Here is a 23530-nt window from a genome sequence, read left to right on the forward strand (position 1 = left end):
CAGAGCTGTTCCAAACACCTGAGATATGATTTTTGATTTTTTCCCATTCATAATCTGTCTCGTTTACCTTTAAAGATGTCACGCATATCCACTGGTAATCAGCGTGGCAAGACAGAGCCATTTTCACTTTTAAAGCCTGTAAATCAGTCCCAATATGCATTATTGCCTCTTCCAAGGCATCTACCCTCATCTCCAACTTTCTATCTATAGCTTCCTGTGTTGCTAGAGTTAGAGAAATATTTTTAGACATGGTATCAACATATTGGGCAGTATGCAGTTGTTGAGTCAATGATATTGCTGCCACAGTAACAGAAGTAATTGCGGTTATTAAAGCTGATATTCCTAAAATAAGTAAGCCCACAAATCGTCGCAATCGCATTAAATCCTGAAGTTGTTGTAATACAGCAAGACTATAGTTATATCAATAAGTGGTTACATCATAAGATAAGGTGGACGTTGTAACACTACAAAGGAGCAAACATTATATTGAGGGTTTAAACAAGATGAGAGCATACATTGTTCACAGGTCACTACATTGGGTCCACCAGTGAAAAGTCACATGTACATTAAGTTTTCCAGAATCGTTGGTAAAGAGAAAAACATAAGGAGAGGGTAGACAAGCCAAAACAGAATAAGTAGAATTATTTTCTGGTTGGAGTTCGCGCTGCAGCAGCCTCGTCAGTCTCGCCGGGACCTCGATGTTTATCTTGCCTCCCCTTCTGGCGGGCTCCTCTTTTGTGATCGAAGCAATGGGGGAACTGGATGTCTGGGGGTCTGCAACATGGTGAATCAGCCTGTCTAAATTGGAGAATCTGCATCCTGTGGAAAAATATAAGCACATCCTCGACCGCTAGTTAATAATGGGTCAGGACCCTTCCATTGTCCTGAGAGGTCCTTCCATTTGACTAATGGTTTTGCATTTAATTGCTCCAGGCACCAATGACGAAGCATTGCAGTAGTTCCGGCTGGATCAGTATTTAGAATATTTATTACGAAAAGAGCATGTTGCAAGATTTGATGGGGAGAACTATACTTAAACTCCCCTTCTTTTAATTTTTGAATTTGGATTTTTAATGTTTGATGCGCTCTTTCAACAATGGCCTGTCCCTGGGGATTATAAGGGATGACAGTATTATGTTTAATTTGAAACTTTATACAAAATTTCTGAAAAGACTTAGAAGTGTAAGCAGGAGCATTGTCAGTTTTCAGCGTTTTTGGCAGGCCCAAATACAAAAAACAAGTAAAGAGAAGTTGTATCGCATCTTAACCTGCCTCTCTGGTACGAGCAGTTGCAATAATAACGTGATAAAAGGTATCTACAGTTACATGAACAAAAGACAGTTTTCCAAATGAAGAGACATGAGTTACATCCATCTGCCAGAGTACGTTAGGTTTGAGACCACGAGGATTAACTCCCATAGGTAGACTATTATAAACAGTGGGGCAGTGTAAGCAAGAACGCACAATCTCTCGAGCAGTCTCTCTGGGAATTTGGAATTGATATCTTAAAGCAGTAGCGTATTGATGATGAAGTGAGTGAGAGGCTCTGGCCTCCTCAATCACAGTAGCCACTGTATTTCTGGTTAACAAGTCAGCCAAATCATTAAAGGCATTTAAAGGGCTGGGCAATCCGGAATGAGCCCGAATGTGTCCAATGAAAAATATCTTATTTCTTTTCCAAATTTGTTGCTGTAATTTAGTTAACAAATGAAATATGGTAGTTTTATTTTCAGGCAAAACCGCAGTTTCAATATGTGGGAACAACCTGACAATATACTGAGAATCAGAATAAAGATTAAATTCTTCATCTGTAAACATAGCAAAAGCCTCTATGACTGCTGTTATTTCAGCTCTTTTAGCTGAACTTTTTGTGTTTTTAAAACTTTTTGGTGATTTTTAGTTAACTATGGAGGCTTTACTGTTTGCTGCCCGTCAGTAAAGGCTATCTGAGCATTTGGAATAGGAGACTGTTTACATCTGACAGGAAAAATAACTGGGTGTCTGGATATAAAATTCAGCAAAACATGTGAAGGTAAACGATGCAAAAATTTTGACCAAAATAGTTTCCTATAGCAATCTGCCAATTTTCATCAAAATTAGAAGCACATCAACATTGGGACCTATAGATCAAGATTCCTCCCAGCTGGATGAACCTGTGGTTGACCAGCAGCCCAGTGTTGAGCAACCTCAACAAGGAGAACCACCAGCTGAGATTCAGGATATCACACCTGGAAAGGAGGAAGTACATGGAGAAGATCCAGTTAATCGTGATGAAGAGGAGGAGAAGGATGCCTCTGAAGATTCTGACCTGGAAGCTGCTCTCCAGCAATTGGCTTTGGCAAAGACTGGGGGTGAATGTGGAGATGGTCCTGATGTCAGGGAGGAGTTTGCATCAAATATAGAGCCTGTTGAAATGCCAGAAGCAGGTGAAGAGCAACCATTTGCTTGAAAGAAGATAAACTGAAGCCATCTCTGCTGTTCTTATGGTGTATATTTGACTGTTAATGTTCTGTCAATAAAGCTTCATTTTCTACTTGCAAAAAAAAAAAAAAAATAGAAGCACATCAAGTTGTTCTTTATTATATGGAATTACAATTTCTGATGGCTCTTTACCAAATAATTCAATGTTCCGCTTTTTTCCTTTAATATCAAACTAGCTGTCAATCCTGAATAAGAAGCCGCTACCTTTTTAGTTTGAGTGGGAAGATGGACCCACTCTAGGGGGCCGTTTTGCTATAAAACCAATTTTTTGTCTGGCTTCCCCAATTACACCTATGGGGGTTTTATGGCAAAGGAATTGTCAAGCAGTTGTCAAATTAATTTAAAAAAAATTTTTTTTTAATTTACATTTTAACAACATAAATTTAGATATATATTAATTTAGGTCTAATGTTTAGTTTAGGTCTCTGTATAAATTTAAGTAATAAATGTATAACCTCCTTATCTCATTTTGGTATACAGGTATACAGATATACCTAAATGCAAAATGTATTTATATATGGCAACAAGTATAAAGTTATTGACATATAATATATATAAATCAATATACTTGAATTAATCTTTATAATTAACATGTTAATTAATATATATTACAGCAATACAACACGCACACAGCTAATACCAACCAACACAAATCAATGTACTGCAATAGTACATGTCACACATATATAATATAATTATACAGTATATAGAACATATATCATCACAGCGCATCAATCCATACCAATTAATATCAGCCACTCACACATTATATTACTGCAATATATATTTAATTATACAGTAAATATATAATATGCATATATAGTATACATATTAATTTATATACAAATTAATCAAGTATAGATCTATAAATAGAATTAGGTATACCTTTATTATATTTTATTTGTACCCATACCCAATTAGGCAAACTGTAATTAGGCAAATATATTTATATTATGTATTTATAACAATATATAAAGTATTGTTAATTGTACCTCCTGTTGATAACTAAGAAATTGAGAAAACCCTTCTCTGAGTATCTCCTATTTGAGACAGCAAGTCCCTCCCCCATAGGGTAAAGGAGAGCGTAGGAACTACATAGGGTTGGAAAGTTCCACAGGTATCCTCAAACTTCCAATCTAACATTTTTGAACTTTTAACTACTGTGGGGGCTTGAGGGCAAATGAAACAAAATTTGACCCCTGAAATCTATCAGGGCAACTTGCCAATCATCACTATTTTGTAAAAGACTTGCAGTTGATCCTTATTGAATGGAATTATTATATTTGCTACGTCTTTTCTAAAAAGTTCCACACTTCTTTTTTCCTCTTTTTATAATTAATTGTGCCACCGAGCTGGGATAAGATAAAACTATTTTTCTTGGGGTCACTGGTAGATGGAACCAATGGGCCTTTTTGTCACAAGCACCTTGTAGGTGTATGTTTTGTGGCAAGAATAATTTAATCTCATCTTTTGGTAATATTAATCCTAATTAACTGATCATTTAAAGTCTCATCTACTTTAACAAGAGCCGACTCTTGTCTCATTAGTCAACTTTCTCTTAGAACTGGAATTAGGATCGCTTTTTAAGCAATCAAACAAAGGCTTTAAATCTGCAGTAGTCAGTTTTAAATGTAGGCGTATCCAATTAATGTCCCCTAATAATTTTTGGAAATCATTTAAAGTTAGTAAACAATCTCTCCGCAGCTTCAAAGGGGCATTATCAGTTTTTAAAACTTTTGGCAGACCTAAATATGAGAAGCAAGTAAAGAGTTGTTGCACAACATCTTTATAAGCTTCTCCAGTTATCATTTTGTAACCTAAATCTGGTCTATAGCTTTTTAGATAACAAGCAACCATTTAATCTTTGCTTGAATACTTCCAGCAACGGGGAACTCACTATTCTTCAAGGTTTTAAACTCTCTCTCACCTTTTTCTCTACAGCATTCCCACCCTGCATACCACTTTCTCTAATCCTACCAACTCATTTTCAGTAGTATGTGTTGGCCAGGAGCTGGGTCAGTCTTTCCCATAAATGTTAAGAGACGTCTGTTCCTGTGTCTAATAGCCCTGACATTTTACTTTCTTGAATTAAAAGATCTTTTAAAGGCCTTGGAGCTGTAATTTCCTGCACCCAAAAGGCTAGATCACTAGATCTAAATGCTCTGCGGCTCTTAGCTTGAGAAGTCAAGAGTTTTCTTGTCTGATAGTAAGGTAAAAGCAAAAACTGTGTTATTCTTCGACCTTTATTAATTTGCACAGTTTTGGTAGGTGGCGAGATCAAAACTTCAATTTCTCAAATATAATCAGAATCTACAACACCGTGCACCACCAAAATTTTTTGAAAAGAAAGCGAGCTACGCCCTAGCACAAGTCCTACAATGCCCTCAGGCAGGGGGCCAGCCACTCCCATTGGAATGGCATGTCAGGGGTAAATATTGTTGTTAAATCCCCTTAGCCTGGGTGAGACCCCCCCTGAGGGGGTTTTTTCCAAGGAGCATGCTCTAGATATTGTGCATGCAGTCTGTTTTAAAAGCTCCACTGTTCAAAAACTTTTTATCTTCTTCAGGCTTAGGCAACACTTTGAGAGGCTTTGGGGGCAAAGTGGGGAACTCTTGGGCCCTAGAAGGCGCAAACTGAGGCGGCAGCGATCGCCTTAAATCGGAAAGTGGTGTGTAAGTTGTTTGTTTGTTTTTTTTTTTTTAAAGGTTTGTGCAGAGCGGGAGGGAGCTCGCCAGGGCGCCTGGTCACAGTGTCTCTTACTGTCTCTCTCTCTCCCCCTCTCTTCCTGCCTTTCTCACTTTTCTGTCCCCCTTCCTTTTTCGCTACCCTTCTCTTTCTTTCGTTTCTTTCCCTTTACCCTCTTTCTCTCTTTTTCTTCCCTCCTCCCTCTTTCTCTCTGTATCTCTTTTTCTAACTTCCTTTCTTCCTTTCTCAATCTTGCTGCTTTCCCTGATTCCTTCCTTCTCCGTTCCTCTCTCCTTTTCACTCTTTAGCTCTTTCTCTATCTTTAGATCTTTCTCTATTTTCTTTCCTTTTTTCTTTTTCAGTTTTTTCTTTTTTCTTTTTTCTTTTTTTTCGCTTGGGTGAGGCCCCCCTGAGGGGGTTTTCTGCAATGAGCAGGCTCTGTATATTGTGTATTCTTTCAAAGCTCCTTTGTTTAAAAGAATTTTTTTTTTTTTTATCTTTTTCAGCCTTAGGCAATGCTCTGGGAGGCTTTGGATATAAACTGGGGAACTCCTAGGTCCTGGGAGGTGCAAGCGGAGGTGGGGTAGTTGACTTAAATCAGAAATTGTTGGATAAATTTTTAAAGGTTTGTGTAGAGGGGGAGGGGGCTCACCAGGGCGCCCGGCCGCAGCGTCCTGTAAGCCCTCTCCTTACTCGGGAGGTAGAGCACAGTCTCCCTCGTTTTGTTCATCAATGGCAGAAAATATGATCTGCACAGAAGGTGGAGACCCACTACCATCCACCGCTATAGCCTCTCCCATAGGCTATCCCACAGCCTCATGAGGGGGGTCCAGAACATTTTTAATCATATTTATAGGATAAGTTTTTAGTTGTTTTTTGCCTTCACCCAAGTATCTAAATTAACAGTAGCCTCTTTAACAGCTTCAAGATTACTTGTATAAAGAGTTGCCATTTTTAGTTTCAGTGTTACCCATGTCAGAAAATTAAGTATAATAGAAGATAAAGCTTTTAGCTTTTAAAAGATCAGGCTTTTTTTTGGCCTTTTAACTCTAGAAACCGAGTTTTCTCTCCAACCCCTTTGACACTTGTGCTGCACTCAATATACAATATGCACTCAATATGCAATATGCTGGCTCCCGGCAACCACCCGCTGTGCTACCTACCTCTGTGTTTTCAGATGGTGCAGGCTTTCTATCCTTGGTGTAGTCCATCATCTCACACTATAGTTATATATACAAGGGCAGTGCTTCTCAAATAAGAAGGTGGATCCTCAAATCCTGCACGGTGATGCAAGATAGTAAGAGCAAGCAGTGAGTGAAGGGTGAGACAGAGTTGTAAACTTCCTGGCTAAGCTTTAAGCACCAACACGGAGATCTGTTAATACTGGCAGAGTATTTTGTGCGGGGGGCGGGCTTTTGGTTTTGGCTCTAGTATTTAAGGAGATCTCACTCAAATCACAAGGTGGCCACCAAACTAATACAGACCTCAATAGCATATCATACATAACAAAACCTTTTACACAAAGTTCAGAAAATAATTAAACAAATAAGCACAAACCACATAAAATGTCAACAAATCTTAGGAAGGCAGGACAGTCTCATTTCTAGACACATTATAATATTCAAAATATCCAGTATTTCATGCAAAGAGACAAGAAAATACATCCCATCCTTAGGAGAAAAAGAAAACTAATGGATACTGTCCCTGAGGAAGGACAGACATTGAAGCTACTAGAAAAAGGCTTTAAATAACTGTCTCAATGTTGCTCAAAGAAGTAAACCAGGCAAATGATGCTTCATCAAATCACAAGTTTCAATTAAGAGGTTTTTGGGGTTTTTTTGGCTGTGCCCTTGGGATGTGGGATTTTAGTTCTCCATTCAGGGATTGAAACTGGGCCCTCTGCAATCAGATCACAGTTCTAATCCCTGGACCACAAGGGAATTCCCAACATAGAGATCATAAAATGGAGTCAAATAGATATTCTGGAGCTAAAAGTACTATGGGCTTTCACCTGTGTTTATTATATAAAATATTAATAGGGACTTCCCTGATCACAGCCGATCCCTCTTCCACCAGAATACCAAGATGTTGAATTTTGCTCATCATCCTCACACATGACCTGTTTTCACCCTAGTTGAACAGTACAATCACTTTTCAAAAAAATTATGTCAGTTTCACCCTGGGATGTGCTTATTTAATTGGCCTCAGGCTATGATCTGGTAATTGTGTTAGTTTGGGAAGAACACCCATCTGCTTAGTATTGAGAGCACTTCCCCTATAGATATAGGTTCAGTGTGGAAGTCTGTTGAAAGCCAATCCATTTCCAATCCTTGGGAGCAAAGCAGGGGAGACCTCCTTTGAAAAAACTTTCATTTTTGCTTGGGGAAAAGAACATTAAGTTAATGATAAGAAGGGCTTCTGTGGTGTCTGAGAGGTTAGGGGATATTATAATATATTGCTTGGATCTTCTTTCCAGGGCTGCTATGTGGGGGGAGGGCAGGGGTGGCACAGCAGTGACTCTTTGGAGGGTGCTGCTGCTGCTGCTAAGTCCCATCAGTCGTGTCCAACTCTGCAACCCCACAAACGGCAGCCCACCAGGCTCCCCCGTCCCTGGGATTCTCCAGGCAAGAACACTGGAGTGGGTTGCCATTTCCTTCTCCAGGAAGTGAATAGGTGCATAACTAAGGACTCACCTGAAGAAAATGTGGAATGGGGTCATACAATGAACTCTGCCCCCAATTAGTTCAACTCAGAGGCTTCACAGAAAAATTCTACTAAGGAGTGTTCTTGGCCTGGAACGACAGAGCTGGCTGTCTCTCTGGCCCCATGTAGCTGCCCCAGGGCAGAGACAGGCTGGGGACTGCCCAGCGGTTTACACTCGGTGTCTATGACACTGTGCACAAGGTCGGCCAGGGTCACGCGCCTGAGAAACCAGCCAGCGGGGTGAATATTGTCACCAGGGTGTGGATGGAGACAGCTGATGGTGGTGGGAAGCTGGAATGAGTGGAGCTGAGCTGTGTGGAAGGAGCTATTAGAGAAACAGGGAAGACTCAGAGTTAGGCTGAATCTTACCCACATGTCACCAAGTGCAGAGCCAGATCTGTGTTTACAGCTGCATGAAGAAAAGTAGAACTTCATCAACATACTAGATTTTTCAGCAACAGACTTTATTATTTAAATATTTACAAATAATAATCTATTGAAAAAAGTTTAGTTTCTTATAAAATTTGGCATTCAGTGTTCCCAGATCACTTTACTATCTTGTATTTATGTCCGACTTTTCTTCATAAATAGTTCACTCAAAATCCTGAATTACTTGCTAAATTGTACATTAAAAGCTCTTTTAAAGGGTTTTTCACCCCACCTTAGTTTTCTGAAATCTAGATTAAGTTTTCTCCACTTGACTCTAGGATCACTGTTTCTTCAACATGAAAACCTTAATGTTGATTATGAAATGAGGCCACTGAAGACTTTCCTTCTTTCATGACAGAGTGTTTTGTACAGTCTGAATCCACACATGTACCTCAGGTGTGGTTCTTATGAATAAAGGATTTGTCATATTTTTCAGTGAATCACTTCTTTAGGATGAATTACTTGGTATTTCTCAAGAGCCTTCACCCTCTTACTTCCTGTCATAGTGATTACTCCTTCACGGAGCTTTCTCATGCACATCGACTATGCTTGGCTTAATGTTTGTTCAGTGATTAGACCTAGAGGCTTTCCCAGATGGAGTCTGTTCATGTTGTTTACCATGAATTATAAATGAAAGCATTTTCACACTAATTGCAGACTTGGATTCTCCCCTGTGCAAATCCTCCAGTATGTTCAAAGTTTAGAGCTGTTGTTAAAGACGTCCACATTCCTTATATTTACAGTGCAAGTTCTCTCATGACATCTACGGCCACACAACAGACTGAAGGTTTTGCTATATAAATGTCACACATGTGGATTCTCTTTCATATAAATGTGCATATGTCAAATGGAGTAAGGATGACTGAAGGGTCTTCCCCACTGATCAGTGTTTTACAGTGATTTACAGCTTTCTTTGATGTGACTCTCTGATGTGTTCAAATATTAAAGCTATGGTTGAAGTCTTGTCCATGTTTATTACATTTATAATACCATGTCATCTAAGGTCAGAATACCTACTGAAAACATTCATAATTTTCTCTCCATTGTGGGTTCCCTCATGTCGCCTAAGGGCGGAACACTGACTGAAGGCTTTTCCACAGAGATGACATTCATACGGCTTCTCTCCAGTGTGAGTTCTCTCGTGACGTCTAAGAGCAGAACATTTACTGAAGGTTTTCCCACAGAGCTGACATTCATACGGTTGCTCTCCAGTGTGCGTCCTTTCATGCTGTCTGAGGTTGGAGGACTGACTAAAGGCTTTTCCACAGAGATGACATTCATACGGCTTCTCTCCAGTGTGAGTCAGATTGTGTTTTCTAAGGTCAGAGCTTTGAATAAAGGCATTCCCACAGATATGGCATTCATAAGGTTTTTCTCCAGTATGGGTCATCTCATGTCTTCTAAGGCTAGAGCAATTGCTGAAGGCTTTACCACACAGATGGCACTCGCATGATTTACCTCTGCTATGGATCTGCTTATGTGGATTAAGGTATGACTGGTCACTCTGGGATTTTTGATACTGTTTGCTGATATTGGGTATCTTTTCTGTGTGAGTTAACAAATGTTGACTCAGTGTGGAGCTAGGACTGAAATCTTCTCCCAAATCATTACATTCACAGGGATCCTCTGGAGTGTGAAATGTCTGCTTTTAGAAAGGAGATGAAAGGCTATTAGTGGTTTGTCTACATACATTCATACACTCCTTGCTCTACATACGAATCCAAAACAAATCATTCAGTGAGAGCTTCCATTTACAATCTTTCCAATATTACCTGCATACACAGTGATTTGCTTTTTATGTGTTGTAAAGACTTTCTCTAAATAGTATCCCAACTTCAGTTTGAGCTTATAGGTTAATTTTGAAGACTGCAATATGTTTCAAAAACTAGACATATGAACAATATTTATTCATTTGCCCACCCCCTCTTTTGTTTTTTTTTTTTTTAAAGATCTGAGCTTATGGTTTTGAGGTCAGGTTAATTTCTCCACTAAATTCAAACCATTTAAAACTTTTTGCTCAGATATACCTTAATCCAAATTATTAATACCCACTGCCAGGTTTTTAATGTTTATAACCAGGGTTAACACTCAGGAAACTGACCATTGGGATGATTGTAGATGTGTCCTTCTTGCTGATATGCTGTGTGGCTAACAATTCTTCTTTAAAGGCACTTTCCCTGCCTAAAATAATTGGGAAAAAAAATTAGAATGGCATTAGTGAAATGAAAATGTTGAAAAACTCTGACCTCTATGTTTCAAAAACTGGTATGTCGATGGAGAACACTCCAAGAAACAAAAACACATTTATAGGGCATTGACAATTAGTAAAGATTTTCAGGAATGAAATATGAAAAAATGGAGATGAGATGCTGAGTAGGTAAAGAGGGTAAACCTTCAGAGGAGAGGATGAGAACAAGAGTTATTATGTGAAAGTTTAATAAGTACATGAATGCCCTTTTCCCTAAAGCCAAAAAAAAGATAATGGCAGGAGGACACATGAGTGAGCCTGAAATATGTAAGGAATAACAACATTTAAAGAATTTTGCACCTACATCTTAGAAAATATCACTCAGTTAACAAAATCTTCAGTTGATGTTTGCTAAGTATGTACTCACTCACTGACTAGGCACAGGCCCCTGATGCATACCTGGACTGTGGCTTTGGAAAAATCCTCTTCCTTCAATCCACAGCTCTTCACCTTGCTCCAACTGGAAAATCACATCCAATTTGCAATGCTGATACCCTGTTCATGGAAAAAAGGTGGATTTTGAGTTTTGTGTTACTAAAAGCACATTATCATCAAGTCCAGGACAGGCTACTGAGAAATAAGGAGGCTGACCACTGAAGTTCGGCTCAGGCAACAACACCTTGAACACAGAAAACACTGAAATACAGATCGTGTGTCCAAAATAGTGAAGACCTCTAGATGCTAATGTCCATGTTCAAAGACAGGACACACAGAATCCCTTAGTCTTTTCAAAAATGGAAAAATTAAATGTCCCCATAGTGGGTTGAATATTATTTTCAAACAGATGCCAGTAAGTTCCACGAGTATAATCAAGGTTTTACTATTTTCTCTAGTCTGCTGTCAATCCTCAGCACAGTGACTAAAGCAGAATAATTAGAAAATATTTACTCAATTTATTGATACATCAAAAATACTAAGTTCCCAGGTCTGTTCTGAATATTAGAGACTGAATAGGAAGAAAGAGATTAAACTGTGGTCAAGATTACATTTAGTGGGCTGACAAACTAGATGTAAGTATTACATAAAGAAACAATTTGAATGTAGTTATAAGACCTACAAAAGAATCAGGACAGAGACTGGGTGAGTATGTAGAAGCTGTTCTAGATACTTTTTGACTGAATCAATAAATATCTACCTACCTACCTACCAACCAACCTACCTACCTACCAACCAACCTACCTACCTACTTATCTACTCAGTGCATACATACATAAATGTTGACAGACTCACCCACGAAGACAAGGTGACTGATATTTTCCAGCATCACATCTCTGAATAGCTTTCTCTGGGATGTGTCCAGCAGGGCCCACTCTTCCTGGGTGAAGTCTACAGCTACATCTTCAAATGTCACCGATTCCTACAACATGGATATTATGGTTCTGACAGAACAATCTCTATTAATGTCCAGGGCAGGAGGGTTGATATGGCAGCGCTGAGTAAGGGGGTGGAGACGCTGGGTGTACAGAAGGATCAAACCAAGTTTGGGTTCTTGCTGAGCTGGTATTTGCTTTTCAGATATGTCACAGAGATATACACAGCCTGAATTAATACAACTTTGTCATAAAGAAATATCACATGAAGTGTGGTATGATAAAACCTGAAAAATCTCCCCCAAACTGGTAATTATGAGTTCAGACATGTAATTAAAACTTTCACTTGAAAATTCATAACTCTCTTGATTAATTTCAAATAACTTACAGACATATCACAAGGCAAACATTAACCATGATTTGCCACCTTTAAACCATAACTATGGTTATATCATTCCCCTAAAAGAACTTCAGACTCCTCATCTATTAAATGGTGTACTAACCAACCTAGATAGCATATTCAAAAGCAGAGACATTACTTTGCCAACAAAGGTCCGTCTAGTCAAGGCTATGGTTTTTCCAGTAGTCATGTATGGATGTAAGAGGTGGACTGTGAAGAAGGCTGAGCGCCAAAGAATTGATGCTTTTGAACTGTAGTGTTGGAGAAGACTCTTGAGAGTCCCTTGGACTGCAAGGAGATCCAAGCAGTCCATTCTGAAGGAGATCAGCCCTGGGATTTCTTTGGACGGAATGATGCTAAAGCTGAAACTCCAGTACTTTGGCCACCTCATGTGAAGAGTTGACTCATTGGAAAAGGCCCTGATGCTGGGAGGGATTGGGGGTAGGAGGAGAAGGGGACAACAGAGGATGAGATGGCTGGATGGCATCACTGACTCGACAGACGTGAGTCTGGGTGAACTCCGAGAGTTGGTGATGGACAGGGAGGCCTGGTGTGCTGCGATTCATGGGGTCGCAAAGAGTCGGACACGACTGAGCGACTGAACTGAACTGAATGTGCTATGAGTACTGAATGATCTGATGAACTAATGGATGAAGTTCTTCCTATCTAAGTAAACATGCATTAAATACAAACCTCAGTCTATTACTCAGTAAAGTGTCCAAGAACCTTGAAACCATCTCCATCATTCTTCAGAAATGAACAAGTTTCATATAGAACTTGGGATCAGTAAATGTGGTCTCACTGAACTCAGTAAGAGTTGGATGTTCATAATAAGGTATGAAGTCAGATGGTTCAGCAGCATAGGTCAGGGACTCTGAGAGAGCTCTCTTGAAGGACAGTCCTAGCCTGACCATGCCTGTTGTCAATTTTCTCTGGGACCTCAAACACCACTCATTACTCTCTCCTGTCTTCGGCTTGCCTCTCTGCTAAAGGATAATAGAAGCCTCTTGATTGGGTTTGGGCTATCTAGCTCTTCAGAACTATCCACAGGGTCTTAAATTTTTACTCTGCTATCCTCCTCCTGAACATGCAGCCACAGTAAAGGAAATAATACCCCCCTATATATTAATTTCAGTTACCAAGTATGAAAAAAGGGTTAATTTTCTTTTTAAGAAGTTCCTAAAAGAGCAGATATATTCTATCAAAACTTTAAAATTAGAAAAAAATAAATGAATGATTCCTCATGCCTTCTCTGAACTCAACTTCTCTCGTCCTCCTTTCAGAGCCCCCACCCAGGACCGGTGAAGACCGGACTCAACTGAATTCAGGTGATGAGACCTCAGCCTCTCCACTGGATGGTAATCTTCTGCTCCTCCCTCATCTCTGGTCACCACAACCTTAGCCCATTATAGCCAATAACATGATTAACAAGTGAATTATTCCCTGATGAGATCAGGGACAGATTAGAGAAAGAATACTTCTCTCACCTCTTCTATAAATACACAAGCTGCACGGAGGCTGAAATAAATCAGTGTGATGTTAGGAAGGATACTAGTTACTACATTTCACTGGTACTCAGACCCATGAATACTTTTTGATTGCGCTTAGAACATCCATCCAATAAGAGAAACCTGCCCATTTCCTCTCAGGAGCAGGGTATGCAGTTTCAGCAGAAAAAGGCATTCCCTACTCACCAATGGCTGCATTGTCAATAACTCAGTTGCCAGCAGTCTTTCTCTGGGTTTTCACTCACAGACAGTCCAAGCATTAAGCAGGCAAAGCTGAGGATGGAGAGAAAAGTCGAAAGACTCCAGTCTTGTGCACAAGTTCCAGTCCAACATCTCATGAAACCCCAAATCTTCACCTGGTTGTTGACTCACAGTCATACCAACAAACATGCAGTGCACATTCTATGAGAAACACACAGAGGATGCTACTCCTCTCCCAGGGTCAAAACTAAGAAGACTGTAACTATGGTCATTAACAACAACGGAAGAAACACAGATAACTTATGGACATTTATGGACAAGAACATCAAAGCTCAAAGTATTGAGCTTCATATCAATAAGTAACTTCAATAACTCTGTGATATCCAGAGTTATTCAATTCTCTCCCTGACTCCAAACCACAGTGACCCCTGACTCATGCCACATGTAGATTTTGGTTTTCATTTGTAGGTAACACTATAGACATTCTCAGATTTCATTATTCTTGATTTATGCACCCACAATGGTTCTTCAGCATTTACGGTGGCTCTCTGAAAACTCACTCCCTTCCAGCTCTCCCTTCAACTCTTCTAGATCTGTCCCCCATGAACTCAGAAGTCAGTTAACTAAAAATCTGCATTATGATGGAATTAATTTAAGAATTTATTCCATTTGGAGGAATCATGGCACCTATCCTGCCAGCCTTGTCCTTAACATCCTCTGCGCCAGAAAGTAGCAGGAGTCCAAGAGTCATAGTGTTACCATCATGGACTGTTTCAACCCTGTAGGTCAAGGGTGGTTGGAGTTTAGGAGGAAATCTAGTTAAGGCCACGTGATTATCTTAGTAAAGGGGTAGCCAAAATTCTTGAAATCCCTGCATTAATCTTCATTGGCTGCCATATGCCTGCATTTCATTATATACAAACACACATATGTGTATAGGCATACATATACATATGCATACAAATGTGTGTGAGACACATAGAGAAAGCATTTATAAAGTGTAAATTCTCCCCTTTGTTGTTCAGTTGCTAAGTCATGTCCAACTCTTGTGATGCCATGAACTGCAACCCCAGGCAAGAATGGGTCAAAACTAGAGTGGGTTGCCACTTCCTTCTCCACCATCCTAGGTACTGAACCCATGTCTCCTGCATTGGCAGGCAGATTCTTTACCACTGATCCACCAGGGAATTCTCCTCTAAAATACCAATAATAACTAAATATATTTTATGGAAAAATGATGATAATGGATCATAAATAAAAGTAAAATTAACTCACCCATTTGTACCTGAGGTCCACAAAAGAAAAAAAAAAAAAAAACGATACAGTCACATCAAATATGACTCTGTGCTTGGATATTTACATACTCACTTAGTCCTCACAGTAACCTGGCGATTTTATCAATTTAACAGATGACATGGATAGTTTACACCTCAACTAGCAGAGACTTTCACTAAATCCAACCAGAGCTAAACCTTTCCCTTCCCCTCTGCCCTGATCTCCAAAGAACTCTACCACTCCCTGAGGCCATTCATCTCACTAGTCACTAGGTATTTATTTATGCTCTGTCCTCCCAATGGTCTAAGTCTACCTAAGAATGATACGATTAAGCAAGTTCACCTCTGACCATTATGTATGAATTATAAATACAGAGAAATGTCCACCGTAAGGTAACTTGCCCTCAGTGCCTTGCCCACAAGTGGCTGCAGTCCTGTAAACAATTATTTTCTGATTATAAACTCCTTTCCAAAATAATGGAGTCTGTTCTTCCTGGTAAAAATTCTAATATTTACCCCAGCCCATGGAAAAGCTAAAGAAGCCAACTATTAGGGATACAGTCATTCACCACCCAAAACTACACAGCATTTAACTGGTTAACTATCTTTCAGGCTCACATGTATCTGGCTCCAAAGTCTATTCCCTGACCACAGTTTAATGTGAGTTATGTCCTTCCATGGTTTAAAATGCCTCTGAAAAATCAGAACCCCAGAGGGATAAACATTCAGGGATAAACATTCATCCTCTCCCTAGGGGATGGATAAAATTGGCGCAGGGTGTGTAGGTGAGCTGGGATGATTTCAGAAGGCTTTATGCTTGAGATCACAAAGAGTTCCATACTCAGTGACCAGAACCTGAATCCCATGAATCTTTGGAAGAGAAGCCTGACAAATGGGGCCTCTCCCTCTAACAACCAAATACTCTGATGACCAAAGGACTAAAACCAACTGCCTTCAACCAGAATCAGGGAGAGGAATGACTGAGATTCTGGGCCTTTGGACAACATCCAAGCTGCACTAAGCCATCATATATATCCCCTCCCCACTCCAAGGAGCCCAGCGTGGGTTCTGTGTCAGAACTGCCACGCCCGGTTTAGAGCAGAGACCTTTGATCACTTTCCCAAGTAGAATCCATACATACTCGGTAAGATGTCAGGCACATGTCTCCATGGAGCAGACTGTTCGGCTAGCATCTTCCAAAGCTGACAGACTCTGCAGAGGGAGAAAACGGACATTCCTTCATTCTCTGAAACTGAGGCAAGTCTGTGGTTTCACCTCTGAGCTCCTGCCGTCCTACACACAAGGCCAGGAAGTGGCTGGATGCCCTGCTCCAGGTGGGCCCTAAGCTCTATCCCCTGTTCCTCCTCACTGCGTGTGGACTGGGTCCTATGCTCTACACCCCTTAGACACCTGCCTCTACCCTGAGCTCTTCAGAAGAATGAGGACACCCCTCCCCCCGACACTGGTCCATACCTGGAAACCTGAATCTTCTCTGTGATACACAGGAGGGAGAATGTTGTCAGCATCCCAGAGACAAGCAGTGCCAGGGTGGTTCCCAGGCTTGCTCTCTGCCTGTTGTAGGCACACACTCTGAAGAGTAACTGGAATCTTCTGGGGCGAATTGAGGGGACTAAGGATCTGGAGGGTGATTTAAATGTCTGGGGGTGGGGTGAGAAATAGAATTCTGGGCACTGTTTCCTCTTATTTTCCTCTGTGAGTCACCCAACAAGGACAGTACTGTCAATCAGATCTGTAAGAAAAGCCCCAGATTAATACAAGGATCTGATAACTGGGGAACGGCTGTCAATATTGAGGACAGTTCACAATATCTGGAAGCTACTCTGTCAACATAGTTTACCTACTGAGTCATAAAGAGAAGGAAGATCTAGTAAGACTACTCGGGCATTGTCAATGGGGTTAGGTTAGGTTTTGACCTCAAGGCAGATTTAAATTGAAATGTAAAATAATTTTTTTACCTTTAGAGTTTTTCTTCTAAGGACATAAGATATCCAGGGAAGCCCTCTACACACAAAACAGAACAGCCCTGTGAATGGGAAGGAACATATCTAGCTGTCACTGCGCTTTGCCCACACTTCCAAACAGAAGGCATCAAAGGTCACCAGTAGGTGAGAACTATAAATAAAGGTAGCCCTGCTGGAGCTGATATCTTTCTCCAAACTATCACCATGTATGTATGTGGCTTAAGGAGAACCCAACTCAATGAAAAAGTCTTAGAAAAAATAACCAAAGCAATAATAATTAAAAAGACTAAAGCGTAAGACCCCGCGTCCGAGGTAAGGAGCAGTAGCTGTGCTTTGCTGGGGCAGCTGTGAAGACAGACCCCAAGTCCAAGGTAAGAGAAACCCAGGTAAGACAGTAGGCACTGAGAGAGGGGATCAGGGGGCAGACTGAAACTACAGTCACGGAAAACTAGCCAATCTGATCACACAGACCACAGCCTTGTCTAACTCAATGAAACTAAGCCATGCCGTGTGGGGCCGCCCAAGACGGACAGGTCATGGTGGAGAGGTCTGACAGAAGGTGGTCCACTGGAGAAGGGAATGGCAAACCACTTTAGTATTCTTGCCTTGAGAACCCCATGAACAGTCTGAAAAGGCAAAAAGTAGGACACTGAAAGAGGAACTCCCCAGGTTGGTAGGTGCCCAACATGCTAGTGGAGATCAGTGGAGAAATAACTCCAGAAAGAAGGAAGGGATGGAGCCAAAGCAAAAACAACACCCAGTTGTGAATGGGACTGGTGATAGAAGCAAGATTCGTAATGCTGTAAAGAGCAATATTGCATAGGAACCTGGAATGTCAGGTCCGTGAATCAAGGCAAATAGGAAGTGGTCCAACAGGAGATGACAAGAGTGAACGTCGACATTCTAGGAATCAGCGAACTAAGATGGACTGAAATCGGTGAATTTAACTCAGATGGACCATTATATCTACTCCTGTAGGCAGGAATCCCTTAGAAGAAATGGAGTAGCCATCATAGTCAAGAAAAGAGTCCGAAATGCAGTACTTGGATGCACTCTCAAAAACGACAGAATGATCTCTGTTCGTTTCCAAGGCAAACCATTCAATATCACGGTATTCCAAGCCTATGCCCCAAACCAGTAACGCTGAAGATACTGAAGTTGAACAGTTCTATGAAGACCTACAAGACCTTCTGGAACTAACACCCAAAAAATATGTCCTTTTCATTATAGGGGACTGAAATGCAAAAGTAGAAAGTCAAGAAACACCTGGAGTAATAGCGAAATTTGGCCTTGGAGTACAGAATGAAGCAGGGCAAAGGCTAATAGAGTTCTGCCAAGAGAACACACTGGTCATAGCAAACACCCTCTTCCAACAACACAAGAGAAGACTCTACACATGGACATCACCAGATGGTCAACACCGAAATCAGACTGATTATATTCTTTGCAGCCAAAGATGGAGAAGCTCTATACAGTTAGAAAAAACAAGACTGGGAGCTGACTGTGGCTTGGATCATGAACTCCTTCTTGCCAAATTCAGACTGAAATTGAAGAAACTGGAGAAAACCACTAGACCATTCAGGTATGACCTAAATCAAATCTCTTATGACTATACAGTAGAAGTGAGAAATAGAGTTAAAGGACTAGATCTGATAGATACAGTGCCTGAGGAACTATGGACAGAGGTTCGTGACATTGTACAGGAGACAGGGATCAAGACCATCCCCATGGAAAAGAAACGCAAAAAAGCAAAATGGCTGTCGGAGGAGGCCTTACAAATAGCTGTGAAAAGACAGGAAATGAAAAGCAAAGGAGAAAAGGAAAGATATAAGCATCTGAATGCAGAGTTCCAAAGAATAGCAAGGAGAGATAAGAAAGCCTTCCTCAGTGATCAATGCAAAGAAATAGAGGAAAACAATAGAATGGGAAACACTAGAGATCTCTTGAAGAAAATTAGAGATACCAAGGGGACATTTCATGCAAAGATGGGCTCGATAAAGGACAGAAATGGTATGGACCTAACAGAAGCAGAAGATACTAAGAAGAGGTGGCAAGAATACACAGAAGAACTATACAAAAAAGATCTTCAGGACCCAGATAATCACAAGGGTGTGCTCACTTCCCTAGAGCCAGACATGTTGGAATGTGAAGTCAAATGGGCCTTAGGAACCATCACTACAAATAAAGCTAGTGGAGGTGATTGCATTCCAGTTGAGCTATTTCAAATCCTGAAAAATGATGCTGTGAAAGTGCTGCATTCAATATGCCAGCAAATTGGGGAAACTCAGCAGTGGCCACAGGACTGGAAAAGGTCAGCTTTCATTCCAATCCCAAAGAAAGGCAATGCCAAAGAATGCTCAAACTACCACACAATTGCACTCATCTCACATGCTAGTAAAGTAATGCTCAAAATTCTCCAAGCCAGGCTTCTGCAATACGTGAACCGTGAACTTCCAGATGTTCAAGCTGGTTTTAGACAAGGCAGAGGAATCAAAAATCAAATTGCCAACATCCGCTGGATCATGGAAAAAGCAAGCGAGTTCCAGAAAAACATCTATTTCTGCTTTATTGACTATGCCAAAGCCTTTGACTGTGTGGATCACAATAAACTGTGGAAAATTCTAAAAAGAGATGGGAATACCAGACCACCTGATCTGCCTCTCGAGAAACCTGTATGCAGGTCAGGAAGCAACAGTTAGAACTGGACATGGAACAACAGACTGGTTCCAAATAGGAAAAGGAGTACATCAAGGCTGTATATTGTCACCCTGCTTATTTAACTTATATGCAGAATACATCATGAGAAATGCTGGGCTGGAGGAAGCACAAGCTGGAATCAAGATTGCCAGGAGAAATATCAATAACCTCAGATATACAGATGACACCACCCTTATGGCAGAAAGTGAAGAGGAACTCAAAAGCCTCTTGATGAAAGTGAAGGAGTGAAAAAGTTGGCTTAAAGCTCAACATTTAGAAAACAAAGATTATGGCATCTGGTCCCATCACTTCATGGCAGGTAGATGGGGAAACAGTGGAAACAGTGGCTGACTTAATTTTTCTGGGCTCCAATATAACTGCAGATGGTGATTGCAGCCATGAAATTAAAAGACACTTACTCCTTGGAAGGAAAGTTATGACCAACCTAGATAGCATATTCAAAAGCAGAGACATTACTTTGTCAGCAAAGGTCTGTCTAGTCAAGGCTATGGTTTTTTTCAGCGGTCATGTATGGATGTGAGAGTTGGACTATAAAGAAAGCTGAGTGCTGAAGAATTGATGCTTTTGTACTGTGGTGTTGGAGAAGACTCTTGAGAGTCCCTTGGACTGCAAGGAGATCCAATCAGTCCATTCTAAAGGAGATCAGTCCTGGGTGTTCATTGGAAGGACTGATGCTGAAGCTGAAACTCCAATACTTTGGCCACCTGATGCGAAGAGCTGACTCACTGGAAAAGATCCTGATGCCGGGAAAGATTGAGGGCAGAAAGAGAAGGGGATGACAGAGCATGAGATGGTTGGATGGCATCATCAACTCAATGGACATAGGTATGGGTGGACTCCGGGAGTTGGTGATGGACAGGGATGCCTGGAGTGCTGCAGTTCATGGGGTCACAAAGAGTCGGACATGACTGAGCGACTGAACTGAACTGAAATGAAAGCGTAAGAGAGACTGGCATGGAAAAGAGATTGAATATTAATATTCAGATTCCTTTGCCTTGGAGCAGAACATCATTTAAAAATTATATAACAATTTTAGTGATAAGACTACAAACTATTAAAAACCTTAATTAATACAACTTCAAAGCTTAAGTACAGGACTAAAAATAAGAGATTATAAGACATCAGAAGGAAAATTGACTTGCAGGGCTCCAAAACTTCTGAAGTAAAATAAAGATTTATTAGTAATTTGAGAAGAGACCATATTGGGAGATCAGAGAGAAGAGAACAGTCAGTGCTAAAAACTCATTCATTTATGTGGATGACAGGCTTTAAAATGAGCAAAAGATAAAAGAATTAAGTAAAAATCAAGTAAAAACTATTGAAAGGATCAGAGAGAAATTGAAAACTGTGAAAGACAAGTCTGCAACTTATAAAATCCACATTAATGGTAAAGATAACAAAGGAAATGATATGACAAACAATTATGATTTATCATTGATGTTAATAAACAGTGACTCACCTTTCTCTGTTCACACAGGGCACCAAGTTTCCTGAACAGACTACAGAGGGTTCCACAAATATATACAAATACACTGATCCTTTCAAGTCATCCCAGGCCCCTTTCCAGAAACGAGTGTCCATCAATTTCCCAAGTTTCTCTCAGGAGGCCGGAAGCGGCCATTTTGACAGAAAAGACTAGATGAGGACATCCTGGCCTGCCTGAGCCTCTGGAAAATGTTCTAAGTCATATTGGGGACCAGCAACCATTTGATCCTGCCTGCAAGGCTTGGGAAGGAAGCCCACGACTGGCCAGGCTCAGTGAAAATTTTCCTACAGTCCTTGGAGGCCCTGGAATAGACACAACAGGAGAAGCATGAAAACTACAGAGGAGGTCCTTGCCACCTGAAGGCTCTGCAGCATTTTCTAGGTGTGCCCAGAACCAGGCAACTGCTCACCTGCTCTACATCCTACAAGTATAGAGGAGGGCAAGAAGGGACCATCTGGCTGCCCACTCACCGGCCCAGGCTTGGAAGCAAGATCTCAAAGTACATACCTCTAGGCTGTAGGGTGGAGCAGATGGCAGAATGTGTAGTAAGACAGTCCAGCTGAGAAAGGCTCTAGTCTTACTGTTCAGAGTAGGTGGGGCCCTGGAGGGCTGGGGAACAGGGCAGAGTCCCTGAGTCTGGCCTTCTTCCCGGGAGGCCGGATTCCCTGGAAGACACATACACACATACTTAAATGAACATAAATGTACATTTAAACTGTGGAGACTTTTTATCTCCATTTATCCCAAAAGAGAGACTTCAGTTCACTCACTGCATCCATCAAATTTGACTGTGTAATTAGCCCCAGAGAAGATGTTAGCTAAATGCAAGAGAGTATGTCAAATAGGCCACATAGGCTTATTGCAGTAAAGTTAAAGTGAAAAAATACACAATAATCTGTAGTAGAAACAAACTATTCTAAAGACAATGACAGTTTAAACAATAGGGTTACAATACAATCAAATGACCAATTAACGGTTACAGTTACTGTCACCATGGAGAATGAACATGATCAATACAACAGAACAGGGCCACGGTTGTTATCTTGAAAAAAATGTTTAACTTTAAATATACTTAACAGAAACAAAGGGCTTGAAAATGAATGAGCCAGTTGTTCAACCTTATAAATCAAGAGAAACTAAAAGGAAACAAGAGTAAATTGACATTTCAAATTGTTAGGAATTAAGACATTAGTAAAAGTTAAAAGAAATACAAAAGATTAAATAAAAGAGTAAAGAATAAAATGAAGAAACAGATTATTTGACAGAAATCAATTAAGTAAAAGTTTTGATAGTCAAATCAAGGAATTTAAAAAGACACATGAAAAGCTTCTTTCTCAGGCAAGATCAGTCCTGTGATCACTCCGAAGAGTGGAGAACATGCCTTCAAGGCTTCCACTCAACACACCCTTTCTAATGCCACAACCACACAGGGGAAGGAATTTACTGAGTGGCACAGATAGTCTCCTGGGGCTTCCCTGGTGGCTCAGGCGGTAAAGTGTCTGTCTGCAATGCAGGAGACTGGGGTTCAATCCCTGGGTTGGGAAGATCCCCTGAAGAAGGCAATGGCAACCCTCTCCAGTACTCTTGCCTGGAGAATCCCGTGGAGGGAGGAGCCTGGTGGGCTACAGTCCATGGGGTCGCAGAGTCAGACACGACTGAGCAACTTCACTTCACTTATAGTCTCCTGCTGTCTAAAGATTCAAAAGGATTCACAGGGATTCAGAAGCAGTAAACACGAGATGAACAGGTGGATTTTTCTGTCCATTTCTTCAGAACACCCTCCCACCCTACAAGAAGCCCCACATATTTGGTGGCAGCAGTGGGTATGGGAGCTGGACTGGCCTTCCCTATTAGTCACAGACCCCACGGTCTCCTTAGCATCTGCCAAGCACAGGGTCACCTCAGGGGAGGATGGAAGAGATTTCCCTTCCTCTGGCTCCTGAGCTTCTCAGTCTCCCTCCCATTCCTGGCTCCTTAACCCCTCAACAGCACTCCTGTTCTTTCTTCCAGCTACCTTCACAGAGGCAAGCGCCCTCTAAGCCCTTCTCATTGGAGAGATACTTTTGACCTGCGCTTAGTTTAAAAAGTCTAGACGTGGACTTCCC

At 40.9% G+C, this 23530-nt stretch overlaps 1 protein-coding gene across 8 annotated transcripts; it reads right to left on the reverse strand.

Annotated features, from left to right (window-relative positions):
- Window positions 1-8312: 8312 nt before the first annotated feature.
- Window positions 8313-22072, reverse strand: LOC102416331 (zinc finger protein 596). Of its 8 annotated transcripts, XM_044938880.1 has the most exons (9): window positions 21933-22072; window positions 16713-16989; window positions 16381-16451; window positions 15241-15250; window positions 13951-14037; window positions 11777-11903; window positions 10946-11041; window positions 10400-10479; window positions 8313-9943 (listed from the first exon to the last, which is right to left on the reverse strand). In XM_044938880.1, exons 5-9 carry the CDS (start codon window positions 13960-13962, stop codon window positions 9293-9295), a joined length of 966 nt encoding a protein of 321 aa, XP_044794815.1. In that variant the 5' UTR covers window positions 13963-14037; window positions 15241-15250; window positions 16381-16451; window positions 16713-16989; window positions 21933-22072; the 3' UTR covers window positions 8313-9292. The 8 variants fall into 8 exon arrangements, with proteins under 8 accessions (XP_044794815.1, XP_044794809.1, XP_006078172.1 ...); XM_044938874.1 differs by lacking the exon at window positions 15241-15250 and having other exon boundaries at window positions 16381-16449; XM_006078110.3 differs by lacking the exon at window positions 16713-16989 and having other exon boundaries at window positions 21933-21953.
- Between the last annotated feature and the right edge of the window lie 1458 nt (window positions 22073-23530).

The sequence above is a fragment of the Bubalus bubalis genome, chromosome 1, assembly GCF_019923935.1.
Source record: "Bubalus bubalis isolate 160015118507 breed Murrah chromosome 1, NDDB_SH_1, whole genome shotgun sequence".
In the NCBI taxonomy this organism is placed as follows: domain Eukaryota; kingdom Metazoa; phylum Chordata; class Mammalia; order Artiodactyla; family Bovidae; genus Bubalus; species Bubalus bubalis.